Source organism: Cervus elaphus, chromosome 14 (genome assembly GCF_910594005.1).
Source record: "Cervus elaphus chromosome 14, mCerEla1.1, whole genome shotgun sequence".
Taxonomy (NCBI): Eukaryota; Metazoa; Chordata; class Mammalia; order Artiodactyla; family Cervidae; genus Cervus; species Cervus elaphus.
In genome coordinates, this window is record NC_057828.1 from 67113048 (window position 1) to 67127375 (window position 14328).

General features: G+C 37.5%; 1 protein-coding gene across 2 annotated transcripts in view; it reads right to left on the reverse strand.

Annotated features, from left to right (window-relative positions):
• The window catches only part of EDEM3 (ER degradation enhancing alpha-mannosidase like protein 3), a 72704-nt gene that overhangs the window by 57028 nt on the left and 1348 nt on the right, over positions 1 to 14328 (reverse strand). For both annotated transcript variants that reach the window (XM_043923281.1, XM_043923280.1), the window contains exon 2: positions 7090 to 7135. In XM_043923281.1, the coding sequence (XP_043779216.1) occupies positions 7090 to 7135 (46 nt within the window). The remainder of the gene's footprint in view (positions 1 to 7089; positions 7136 to 14328) is intronic.

Consider the following 14328-nt stretch of genomic DNA (forward strand, 5'->3'; position numbering starts at 1 on the left):
ACTTCAAAAGACATTAAGAAAATTAAAAGGCAAAGTACAGACAGGGAGAAAATATCTGTAAAACATACATATGATAAAGGACTAATATCCAGAATATTATATATCTCTTATGACTCAGTTATAACAGGACAAATGACCTGATTTTAAAATAGCAAGAGATTTGAACAGATGTTTCACCCAAAAAAGATATACTAAGCACATGGAAAGATTTTCAACATCATTAGTCATCAGGAAAAATAAAACTAAAATCACAACAAAATACCACTACACACCCACTAGAATAGCTAAAATTAAAAAGACTGAAAATATCAAGTGTTGGAGAAGATGTGGAGTAACTAAAACTCTTAAATTTCTCATGAGGAATGCAATATGTTACAGCCACTTTAGAAAAGTCTGGCAGTTTCTTATAAAAAGTTAAATTTACCCTTCCCATATGATCCAGCAATCCCATTCCTAAGTATGAAAATGAATGTCCACATAAAAATCTGCATTCTCAAATTCACAGCAGTCTTTTAATAAGAGCCAAAGACTAGAAACATTGCAAATATTTATCAACCGGTGAATGGTGTTTTACCAAATCAACAAATACTACTGAGCAATAAGTAGGAACTATAATATCTCCAACAACATGGACAAATCTCAAAATCACACTACGGGAAAGAATGTGAACCAAAATACTACATGCATATTCTAAGATGCCACTAATATGGAGTTCTAGAAAAGGGAAAACTAGTGGCAAAGACCAGATCACAATGGTTGCTAGAGGTCAGAGGTGGAGAAAAGGAACCGATTGCACAGGAGCATGAGAAAGCTTCTGGGGGAAATGGAAATGTTGTGTCATAAACGTGGTGGTAATTAAACAACTGTGTACAACTGTACAACACAGAACCATGCATTTGAAATCGGAAATTCTTTTCTCTGTAAATTCTACCTAAATATATAGGAAGATGTGGTTCTATTGAGTCAAAATCCTACACAGAGTATCACAGTATGATTTAAGAAACAAAACAAAAAAAGCTACGAGAAGACACTATAGAATTTAAGTCACTTTGGCAGTTTTTTTAGAATGTTCTAAAAGTAGAGGTCAAGGAACAATGATTAATAAAAGGTAGTCCTACAATCGTTTACACACAAAAATTGCACATACACATGTATTTGTATCTTCCCTACTCCTGATCCTTAATACCACTTTTAAACTTATTTATTTATAGAATTACTTTTTGATTAAGAAACTATCAAAAAGAAACATTAGGTACAGTTTCAAATGAAAATATGAAAAAGTTCTGAAGATGGATGGTGACATTTGCACAACAATGTGAACATAATTAATGCCATACACTTAAAAAGGGTTTAAATGGTAAAATTTTATGTATATTTTTACCACAACAAAAAATGTTTTTTAAAAATCAGGAAAAAATAATTCTAAGAAAACCTACACAAATCTGGAAATCCACACAAAAGTTACATTTTAAAACAGTTCCTTTTGTTTAAAGGATAAATACAGATTTTTCTTTGAACTGTGCACTCACGAAGATGAAGTAAAGTGAAGTCGCTTAGTCGTGTCTGACTCTTTGCGATCCCATGGACTGTAGCCTACCAGGCTCCTCCATCCATGGGATTTTCCAGTCAAGAGTACTGGAGTGGGATGCCATTTCCTTCTCCAGAAGATCTGCCTAACCTAGGGACTGAACCTGGGTCTCCCGCATTGCAGGCAGAGGCTTTGCCGTCTGAGTCATCAGGGCAGCCTGTGCACTCACGAAAGCAAGTTTAGAAGTGAATAGGTATGATGCTTCTAGCTAAAGGAAACTGTGCTACTGTGCTTACCAACTCTTTCAGGATTTATTTATAATGTTTAGGTATTTTCTGCTTACAATAATTGATAACGGAGTTATCTATAGTCAACAGGAAAAATATTAGAAGACAGAGATCATCAGATCAGGGAACTCAGATCCAAAACAATTCTGTATTTGGTGGCCTAAATAAATACATGTATTTTGTCATCTAATTTAGTCTGCAGACTGGCCTCAGCACAAATACTAAAAACAAGCTAACAGAAGCCCTAAAGTGGCTGTGGTCTAAGGTTAAATAAGGTCACGCAAAAACTGCCAAATAACACATCTAATTTCATTTTATTTGGGGAAAAAAGAAAGCCATCTGTGCAATTCACTGTGGATAAACCAGTCTGATTAAGACTAGAGATGTCAAGTACATTCGTTATCAGTTCAGTTCAGTTGCTCAGTTGTGTCCGACTCATTGCGACCCCATGAATCGCAATGCCAGGCCTCCCTGTCCATCACCAACTCCCGGAGTTTACTCAAACTCATGTCCATCAAGTTGGTGATGCCATCCAGCCATCTCATCCTCTGTCATCCCCTTCTCCTCCTGCCCCCAACCCCTCCCAGCATCAGGGTCTTTTCCAACGAGTCAACTCTTCGCATGAGGTGGCCAAAGTATTTGGAGTTTCATCTTCAGCATCGGTCCTTCCAATGAACACCCAGGACTGCTCTCCTCTAGGATGGACTAGTTGGATCTCCTTGCAGTCCAAGGGACTCTTCTTCTCCAACACCACAGTTCAAAAGCATCAATTCTTCGGTGCTCAGCTTTCTTCACAGTCCAACTCTCACATCCATGCATGACCACTGGAAAAACCATAGCCTTGACTAGACAGACCTTTGTTGGCAAAGTAATGTCTCTGCTTTTTAATATCCTTCCTATCTAGGTTGGTCATAACTTTCCTTCCAAGGAGTAAGCGTCTTTTAATTTCATGGCTGTAATCACCACCTGCAGGGGTTTTGGAGTCTAGAAAAATAAAATCTGACACTGTTTCCACTGTTTCTCCATCTATTTCCCATGAAGTGATGGGACCGGATGCCATGATCTCAGTTTTCTGAATGTTGAGCTTTAAGCCAACTTTTTCACTCTCCTCTTTCACCTTCATCAAGAGGCTTTTTAGTTATAGGTGTTAGTATTTATGCTATTGTGTGCTTAGTCGCTCAGCTGTGTCCTACTTTGTGACCACATGGACTGCAGCCCACCAGGCTTCTCTGTCCATGGAATTCTCCAGGCAAGAATACTGGAGTGGGTTGCCACTTCCTTCTCCAGGCAGCCCCAAATAATATTCTTAGTTGACAGAATGCACATGTTCTAAGCCTCTCGGGTCGTGTCTCTCTTTGACCTTATGGACTATAGCCCGCCAGGCTCCTCTCTGTCCATAGGATTCTCAAGGCAAGAATACTGGAACAGGCTGCCATGCCCTCCTTCACAGGATCTTCTCAACCCAGGGATCAAACCCAGGTGTCCTGCATTGTGGAGTCTTTACCATCTGGGTCACCAGGGAAGTCCAAGAATACTGGAGTAGGTAGCCTATCCCTTCTCCAAGGGATCGTCCAGAGTCAGGAAATTGAACCAGGGTCTTCTACGTTGCAGAAGATTCTTTACCAGCTGAGCTACCAATTGATAAAATCAGAAAATTCTTGGATGTAACACCAAGAGATGGCAAAGATTTAGTAATCTACCTAAGGCTGGCAGGGCACTGTAATTGAAAAATAGCATTACTAAAACCTGGGGAATCATAAAGAAAAACAAAGTTCAAAGACGGCATGCCTCAAACAGGACAGAATGAGTGTGTCTGAAGAAAGTTCTGTGTACCATCTAGGGAAGGAGTTCTGAGTTAAAGCCTAGATAAATTTTAGGAGGGCCACTTCAGTCTCAGGTAGACAATGACTCGCTAGTAGCCGTGATGATAGCAGCAGTAGCTGGCAGCAGTAAACACACAGTGCTTCCTATCTGCTGGACACAAATTCCAAGTACTTTAATAATGTTAACTTGCTTAATCTTTAAAACATCATGAGGCAGGCAAACCATTTTAGAGAGATGAAGAAATAGGTTCAGGGAGATAAGGTAACTTTCCCTTGTAACCCAGCTGGTAGGTGGCAGACCTACCGCAGGGTGTCCTCCTCCATTTCCAGAGTTTTCGCTTTCAATATTATTCTGCTTGTCTTTGGAAAATAACATTGTTTTCCCAGAACCAAGAAAGTTAAAAGAATTGCTGTAATTGTGTACTAGACTGGAGAGTAATATTTTTAAAATCTAGTAAGAAATGAAAAGTTTTCAACATTTATTAAAAGCCATTTTAGCACAGAAAGGGCTTCCCTGGTGGCTCAGATGGTAAAGCGTCTGCCTGCAATGAGGGAGATCTGGGTTCAATCTCTGAGTTGGGAAGATCCCCTGGAGAAGGAAATGGCAACCCACTCCAGTACTCTTGCTTGGAAAATTCCATGGATGGAAGAGACTGGTAGGCTACAGTCCATGGGGTCACAAAGAGTCAGACATGACTGAGCGACTTCACTTAGCACAGAAGGCAACTGACTACAGCAAACAGATTTGTACAACCCCAAATTTACCATTAACGTATACTTTTGATAAAATTTATTACACAATTTCTGATTTTAAAAGGTAAAGATATATCACAATAATCAAATGCAAAAAAAAATTTGATTATACCTTCATAAGAATTCAAATCAGTGCTTTCAAGAACAAAAAAACCATTAATGTAGCAGGTATGATGCTAGCTGGGCTTCCCTGGTAGCCCTGCCTGCAATGCAACAGACCTGAGTTTGATCCCTGGGTTGGGAAAATCCTTAGAGAAGAGAATGGCTACCCACTCAAGTATTTCTGCCTGGAGAATTCCACAGACAGAGGAGGCTGGCATGCTACAGTCCATAGGGTCACAAAGAGTCAGACACAACTAAGCGACTAACATTTCACTTCATTTTTTCATGATGCTAGTTAAATATAGGACATATAGAAGATGAATTTATTAAAAAGTAAAGAAAATGGCCCTGTGATCTCAAAAACCTTATACTCTACAATAATCCTTTGTACTCATCCCCATTTTTCACAGGAAGACACTGCTCAAGGGGGTTAAATGATCTGTTTAAGGTCCAAGCTAAATAACTGACATAGGATTTGAACTCAAACCCATCTAACTCCAAAATCTATACATACTTTTACTCTATAACAAGCTAATAGTGTTTCTGAGTATAGGAACTAGAAAAAAATTGCAAATGACTTCATATAACAAGTCCAGGGTACCTGGTCTCTGTTTAACATTCTAGAACTGTTTCACGTTAGCTGAGAACCTGAAAAGGGGAAGTGTGAATTCTAGACTAAACCTTGGGTTACAAACGTCACACAGTTTGAGCCCAGCACAAGTACACTGCCAGAGTCACTCATGTCGTAAAAGAGTTGAACGTTTTAAAATACATATTGCAGCGGACTGCAGATGGGTGTGACGCCACTGGAAAAATGGAGGGCGGGGGGTGTTAATTCCAAGAGTTTCTGGTCTTTGGAAATGAAATCCCTCTCCTTTAGATCTTGCAGGCAGATGATTGTAATAAAAGTTACCCAGTGAGGGTCCATAAATAAGAACTGGACCAGGAAGTCTTCTGAGGGTTGCCATTGGTAGCTGCTCTGTCAGAAACTCATTTCTACAGTAGGAAAAAATGTACTGATATAACTTTCAGCTGTTTACCTAATAAGGAACAAAATGTTAAAGATACTGTGCTTCACAAAAGAAGACCCTATTCACAGTGAGATGTATTGAATTAATGCAGCTGTATAACATCTTATTCAACTTTGGAACCAAAAGCATGCATTTACGGCATGGCTTTGGTTTGAAGGTGTAACCTAGATCCACTTGGCCACCCCAAAACTATTAGCTTAGAGAAAATTATGCTTTGCCCAAACTGAATTAACCAGGGATAAATGATTTTGAAAGAAATGTTAAGGGAATGGCCGAGTCTTGAGAAATGAATTCAAAACTGTGTTTTCAACATGGTTAAAAACACACAGAACTTCATCACCATTATATCCTAAAAACATTTAAGAACTCAGTATGTACTCTTAAAAGCTGTACAATATAGAAGGGAATAAGAATTATCAAATGTAAGACAAGCTTAAAAAAAATTTTTAATGTATAAAAGCGTATGTACTTACATGTTCATAAAGATAACGTAAACAAATGAAGATATTTGGGTAACAGAAAAATGGATTCAGAATCAGTTGAAAAACACAGCAGAATCAATTAAACTTAGTTCTTTGCCGAACTTTCCCCAACTACACTTACAGGCCTTAATCATAGAAGATATGTTGACATAACAATTACTTCATAAGAAGTAATTCTCAGAATAATCTGATTAACCTTATCAAAACTACACAAATTTACTTGTAAAATTATCTTTCGACCTCTAAAATTCGCTGGCTAGTTATCTTTTAAAAACTATTATGATTCTTTTTTTTTTTGTATTTTAAGATCATTTTACTGGCGGGGGGCAAGAGGTCACAGGGCAGCTACAAATGCCCTTCCCCATCTCCTAGCTCTGTACTATTTAGTTAAAATTAAATTTTCAATTGTGGTAGAAATCATGGAACATAAACTTTACCATTTTTAAGTGTAAGTTTAGCAACATTACGTATATTCACTATTGTGCAATAGGTCTCCAGAACATGTTTTGCTTTGCAAAACTAAACTTGTTATTTTATCTCAAGTGAGCACTAAGGCATTTTAAAATAATATGGACCAGCATATCTAGAAAGCAAAATATATTCAAATCAAGGCCCACTGTGAGGATATCATTTGGACAGAACGTAGGTGATGGTCTGACGCTCTTAAAGCAATGGTTTTCTTCATAAAGTGAATAAAGTAATTTTGTAAATACTTTTTTGTTTAGTTAAGAGAAGCATTTCCCTTAAGGCAAAGATAATATCTTACTCATGTTTATATTTACCATATCTAACTATACAAACTATTTAATACACACCATTGATAGCATCAAAAGAAACTATTTAAATACAGTTTCATAATCTAATTAAATTTATTCTTACCTATTCAATATATTGGTTTTCTAAGAACCACTATCAGGTACACCCTGTTACCCTATGTTCACACTATTTCTTAAAACTTCCTTTAAAAATGAATTTTTAAAGGAAATTAAATTTATTAATTCAAGTTGTAAAATTCCCAGTTGACTGCGCTCACATAATAATCAGCTCACATAAATAGTATCTAAAGATAAGTTTTCTACTCACCATATAGTTACCATAAGCATGATCAAACATTTCCAGTACTTGATTCCTATTAAAAGAGCAGAAATGGGAGAAAGTTAAATATATTCTACTTAATGCCTTTCAAAAAGTTAATGCTCCTTCATAAACATATACAAACAAAAAATGAAAGAAATATTTAGTTAGGAAGGAACATAAAGAGAGTCAGGAAATAGACCAGTGTTAGCAGATAAGCTTTCATGAATCACACATAGCTAGGCCAAACTTTCACTATTCCAGAAATTCATATAAAATTCATCTTATACTCTTTCCTAAGAAAACTGTTGAAGGATGCATGCCATGCAGAGAGAAGAAAATCTGATGATGAAAAACAGTTACCTTGTAACAAAATTACTTAATATAAATGTCTCCAAAGGGGAAAACAATAAAGAGCCCCCAAAGAAATAATTATTGTTAACATTTATTGCTTATACTAAACATTCGACCAAAAAAAAAAACAGGTGGGAATGTGTATTACTATAAAATAACAATACTCTATCAAGCCTCTGCCTTTCCCCTTAAATCAAATAAGATCACTAATGCCTCGTTTAACATATATTTGTTAATATGTTGGTCACATTTCCAAAAGCTATATTTTATGATTCTACTTTGTACCTTTTATTCCTTTAAAAAACTGTCAAAAGTCAATAAACAGTATTCATTCCTGAAGTAAGAAAACTAATCCTTAAAAAGAGATTTGTGTATTTGGCTAACTCTGTTTCTCAAAACTCCAAAATGACTGTTTAAAGTGGAGATTTCCGATCCCCACACCAGATTTTGCCTGGTTAACCACAACCTGGTTAATTATGTAGGCTGTCCCCTAATAAGCAGGAAATGCACTGGCAGTTTTGGCTCTCAGAGCATGACAGAACTGCTCAGAAACTCATTTCACTGACATATAACAGGACAAACCACAGCACTGTCAGAATATTGGATAAGCAATAATGATATTTACTTTGTAATATTTAATATATGCTGGTCACTGTTTTAAACGCTTTCCATATATTAACTCATTTAATTATTACAACAATCCTTATGTAATGGTATTACTATATTATAGATGTGGAACATGAGAAACCAAGAAGTGACGTGACTTAGACAAGGTCATCCTGCCTTGACTGAAAATGGCAAGGCCAGGAGTCAACTCCCTGTGTTGTTTGTTCAGTCACTCAGTCGTGTCCAACTCTGCGACCCCATGGACTGCAGCACTGCAGGACGCCCATGGACTGCAAGCCTGCAGGAAGCCTGGCTTCCCTGTCCTTCACCTTCTCCCAGAATTTGCTCAAACTCAAGCCCATTGAGTAAGTGATACTATCCAACCATCTCATCCTCTGTCCCCTTCTCCTCCTGCCTTCAATCTTTCCCAGCATCAGGGTCTTTTCCAATGAGTCAGTTCTTCACATCAGGTGGCCCAAGTATTGGAGCTTCAGCTTCAGGATCAGTCCTTCCAATAAATATTCAGGACTGATCTCCTTTAGGATGGACTGGTTGGTCCCTAGCAGTCCAAGGGACTCTCAAGAGTCTTCTCCAACACCACAGTTCAAAAGCTTCGGCATTCAGCCTTCTTTATAGTTCAACTCTCACATCCATACATGATTACTGGAAAAATCATAGCCTTGACTAGATGGACCTTTGTTGGCAAAACAATGTCTCAGCTTTTTAATACACTGTCTAGGTTGGTCATAACTTTTCTTCCAAGGAGAAAGCATCTTTTAACTTCATGGCTGCAGTCACAGTCTGCAGTGATTTTGGAGCCCAACAAAATAAAGTCTGTCACTGTTTCCATTGTTTCCCCATCTATTTGCCATGAAGTGATGGGACTGCATGCCATGATCTTTGTTTTTTGAATATTGAGCTTTAACCCACCTTTTCTACTTTCCTCTTTCATCTTCATCAAGAGGCTCTTTAATTCCTCTTCCCTTTCTGCCATAAGCATGGTGTCATCTGCATATCTGAGGTATTTGCTATTTCTCCCAGCAATCATCATTCCACCCTGTGCTTCATTCAGCCCAGCATTTCCCATGATGTACTCTGCATAGAAGTTAAATAAGCAGGGTGACAATATACAGCCTTGACGTACTCCTTTCCCAATCTGGAACATGGAAACAAGTCCACTGTTTCATGTCCAGTTCTAACTGTGGTTTCTTGACCTGCATACAGATTTCTCAGGAGGCAGGTAAGGTGGTCTGGTATTCCCATCTCCTGAAGAATTTTCCACAGCTTGTTGTGATCCACACAGTCAAAGGTTTTAGCATAAAAAATGCAACAGAAATAATTTTTTCTGGAATTCTCTTGCTTTTTCTACGATCCAACAGGATGTTGGCAATTTGACTGTGGTTCCTCTGCCTTTTCTAAATCCAGCTTGAACGTCTGGGAGTTTTCGATTCACATACTGTTGGAAGTCTAGCTTGGAGATTTTTGGACATTACTTTGCTACTATATGAAGTGAGTATAATTGGGCAGTAGCTTGAACATTCTTTGGCTTTGCCCTTTGTTGGGACTGGAATGAAAACTGACCTTTTTCAGTCCTGTGGCCACTGCTGAGTTTTCCAAATTTGCTGACATATTGAGTGCAACACTTTCACAGCATCATCTTTTAGGATTTGAAAGAGTTCAGGAGTAATTCCATTACCTACACTAGCTTTGTTCGTAGTGATGCTTCCTAAGGCCCACTTGACTTTGCCCTCCAAAATGTCTGGCTGTGAGTGAGTGATCGCACCATTGTGGTTATCTGGGTCATTAAGATATTTTTATATTATTATATATTTTATATTCTTTTTTCTTCTTCTGTGTATTCTTGCCACCTCTTTTTTTTTTCTTGCCACCTCTTTTTTTTGAGGTGTTTTTTTTTAATTTTTATTGGGGTATAGTTACTTTATTTTTTTTTAATTTATTTATTTTTCCATTTATTTTTATTAGTTGGAGGCTAATTACTTTACAATATTGTGGTGGTTTTTGCCATATATTGACATGAATCAGCCATGAATTTACATGTGTTCCTCATCCTGAAGCCCCCTCCCACCTCCCTCCCCACCCCATCCCTCTGGGTCTTCCCAGTGCACCAGCCCTGAGCACTTGTCTCATGCATCCAGCCTGGGTTGGTGATCTGTTTCACCCTTGATAGTATACTTGTTTCAATGCTATTCTCTCAGAACATCCCACCCTGGCCTTCTCCCACAGAGTCCAAAAGTCTGTTCTGTACATCTGTGTCTCTTTTTCTGTTTTGCATATAGGGTTATCGTCACCATCTTTCTAAATCCCATATATATGCGTTAGTATGCTGTATTGGTCTTTATCTTTCTGGCTTACTTCACTCTGTATAATGGGCTCCAGTTTCATCCATCTCATTAGGACTGGTTCAAATGAATTCTTTTTGACGGCTGAGTAATATTCCATGGTGTGTATGTCCCACAGCTTCCTTATCCATCCGTCTGCTGACGGGCATCCAGGCTGCTCCCACGTCCTGGCTGTTATAAACAGTGCTGCGGTGAACACTGGGGTGCACGTGTCTCTTTGCCACCTCTTCTTAATAGCTTCTGCTTCTGTTAGGTCCATACTATTTCTGCCCTTTACTGTGCCCATCTTTGCATGAAATGTTCCCTTTGTATCTCTAATTTTTTTGAAGAGATCTCTAGTCTCTCCCATTCTATTGTTTTCCTCTGTTTCTCTGCACTGTTCACTTAGGAAGGCTTTCTTATTTCTCCCCACTATTATTTGGAACTCTGCATTCAGATGGGTACTTCTCTCCTTTTCTCCTTGCCTTTCCCTTCTCTTCTTTTCTCAGCTGTTTGTAAGGCCTCCTTAGATAACCATTTTGCCTTTTTGCATTTCTTTTCTTGGGGATGGTTTTGATCACTGCCTCCTGTACAATGTTAGGAACCTCTCCATAGTTCTTCAGGCACTCTATCAGATCCAATCCCTATAGCCAGGCTCCTTTTCTACCGAGAGCTCTTACCCAGAGTAAGCAGAGCCTGAGGCACTGAACTGAATCCTGTGTCCTCAGGGCACATCCTAGCTCTAAAATCCTCAGCCTCATCAACTGAAAAATGAGACTAATGCATCTACTTCAGTTGAAAGGATTACCCAAAATAATCCATGAAAGCATCAGATAAGTAACAAGGTCTCCAATTTTTTAAGAGTAAGTACTGAAGTGGCTCAGTGGCAAGGAATCAATCTGCCAACACTGGAGATGCAGGTTCCATCCCCGGGTAGGGAGGATCTCCTAGAGAAGGAAATGGTAACCCACTCCAGTATTCTTGCCTGGGAAATCCCTTGTACAGAGAAGCCTAGCAGGCTACAGTCCATGGGGTCACAAAACAGTTCGACAGGACTTAGCAACTAAAACAAACAACAACAAACACCAGACTTACTAAGTCAAAATCTGCAAGACTGAGACCAAGAAATCAGTCTTTCAATTAAACACTCTTAAATTTGGGGAAGTGAGGCTTATAGGAAAGACTATAAAAGTCAATGTTATGACGAGGCAAGGCCAAGTCTCCCGATAATTAACAAAAGAAAAACATTTTATCAGTAACAGTCTTGTATTAATTCTTACTATTATTCCCAAATTTTCAATCATTAATGTCAAGAATTAAGAGTCTTAAAGAAAATGGCTGGATCTACTTTTATTTTACCTCCTGTTGTACTGCAATTGGCATTTTAAAAGCTGTAATCAAGGATGATGAAATAGTGGTTAACAGTAAAGCCAGAAGACACAGAAGGACTAATTTCCAGAACCTGCTCTAATAATCAGCAAAATCAAGTACACTCAACCTTATGAGCTGAACAAGCTAAGTCCTACCAACTTTTTATAAATAATGATTATTTAAAAACACCTAATCATTAAAAGGGGCTTCCCTGGTAGCTCAGGGAAAACAAGGTGATAAGCCACTTTGCTAAAACACTAATTCTTTATATGTTTATATGTATGATAGAATATGGATCAAGTTATCTCAGAAAATTATGGAGTATCTCAAAGAATCCTTCTAGACATTTTTTTTATTATATTGTAGGTGACAAAGAGCTCTCAAATTAGCTAATAACCAAAACATAAAAAAGAGTTCAATTTTCCCTTTAAGCACTGATATCGATAAGTGGAATATGGAAATTCCTTTTTTCTTCCCCTGAAATAGAATTAATAAAAAATTACTGTTAAGACAAATTCCTGTAACTGGTAATAGTAGTGCCTAGACATATACACCACAGATAACATTAGCATTAACTTGTTAGCCCAACTTTGCCTTCTAGCTTCAAGATGATGAATAAATCATGTTTGCAAATGACACATTATTTTCCAATTCTTACATTTATGAAGCATATGACCATCCCATGATCACCAAATTTCACCAATCATACTTCAAACTGGAGGTATTTACTATCCAGTTGAGCTCTCTCACTTTCTTAATTACACATATAAGTCCTAACAATCATATTTAAATAAAGAATGGTAGAATAACTACTGTATTATATAGAAACACAATTTTCTATTGTGTTTTACATCTTTAACAACAGAATAAAAATGTATTGGAAATCAGGTCCACTCTTTCTTCACTGTAAATAATTTCTGTAAGTCAGCTTTTTCTAAAGTTACATTGCTTGCCAATATGCTACAGACATTGAACTGTTTTACACTTCATTTTTAAAGTAAAAACATTAACAACTGCTGCAACATTTAAAACACAAAAACAATAAATGAATTCCATAAAGTATAAGACTACAAGCTAAATTATTCCAAAAACTATAAACTGCAAGTAACCAAGCAGTTTTTTACTAATCCTAATCATTTCAGTTTTTTTTTTTTTTCTCCATTTCAGTTTTTATCATCAGTTTAGTCTGGAGGGAAGGGTGAGGGATGGGACATTTTCTGCTTTTTATCATAAATCATTATTTGGATTTTTGAAAAAAATTGTACAGGTAAACCTAACAAATCAAAGTTCAGTCTCCTGAAAACTCCCAGAGGAGAAAACAGTCAAGCAATGTGTATTTGTGATTTGTAGCTATAGACTCTTCTTATAATCTTATCCTAGCATAAGGCAATCTAAATTAACAAGCCTAAATAATTGTAACCACTTTCATAAACGATCTCAAAACCTGAGCTGAAATCTCAACGCAATTTGGTTGGCCCGCTCTAGTTAAAACTTTATCTTGGTCAAAAATAAGTTATTCAAGTGACTTCTCTTAACACAAATTTTTAATAAAAAAAGGGAAGGAATTTCCCTGGCAGTCCAGTGGTTAAGTATCTGCACCTCCACTGTAAGGGGCACAAATTCCGTCCTTGGTCTAGAAACTAAGATCCCCCATGTTGTGCAGTGTGGCAAAAGAAATAAATAAATAAGAGAATAGAAATTTTTTAAAAAGGGGGGTGGGTGGAAGGGAGCGATGGTCAAATAAAAATACTTGCTCTCCTTAACAGACTTGAAGCATCTCTTTCCAAGGCTTATGGAACTAACTACAGCAAAGTGCGGGGAGCACAGGCTCTGAAGCATGTGGGAGCACTTGGTTTGAATACTGTCTCCACCGTTTACTTAGCTCTGTAACTTTGAACACATCAACCTTGAGTTTCAATTTCCTCATCTGCAACACGGGGATTGCATTCACCTCATTAAAAAACAGGGTTACAGAGACAGTATATGTAAAGTACCTGGCACTGAACACTGAGTATTCAGTAAAGCAGTTATCAGTGTTACATTAAATCTATAAAGAGAAAATTTAAGACCCTTATTAGAGTTTATTAGTCAATTTTGTTTGGATAGCTGATACTTTTTTTCCAACAAGTGTCTTTTCCTGCTATTTTTATTAAAAACTAATACAAGACTTAGCAACAATTTCAGTACAGTGGAAGTCTGTATCTAAAACAAATCCTGATGGTTTCACGTCATCTCCATCATAACTCCAGAAGGTAATCATCTTTCCATGTTTTTCTGAGCTTAGACAATTTATTCTTTAAAAAAAGGTGGGGGGATAGTATCACAGATATTATTCTATAACTTACACCTTTTTTGTCTTCAGAATATATTCTGGGCAGGCTTCTGATGGCCTAATTCCTCTTTGACAACTGAGTTTTATTCCATAATATGAATGGTCCGAGGGACAGCTCTGCTATTTCACAATGCACATCCTTGTACACCTATCTCTACTTTAACGGTGCTTTTATTTCTGTAGGATAGATTCCCTGAGATGGGATTAATGAATCAGCGAATGCAGACAATTTAAATTTCTGGAGAC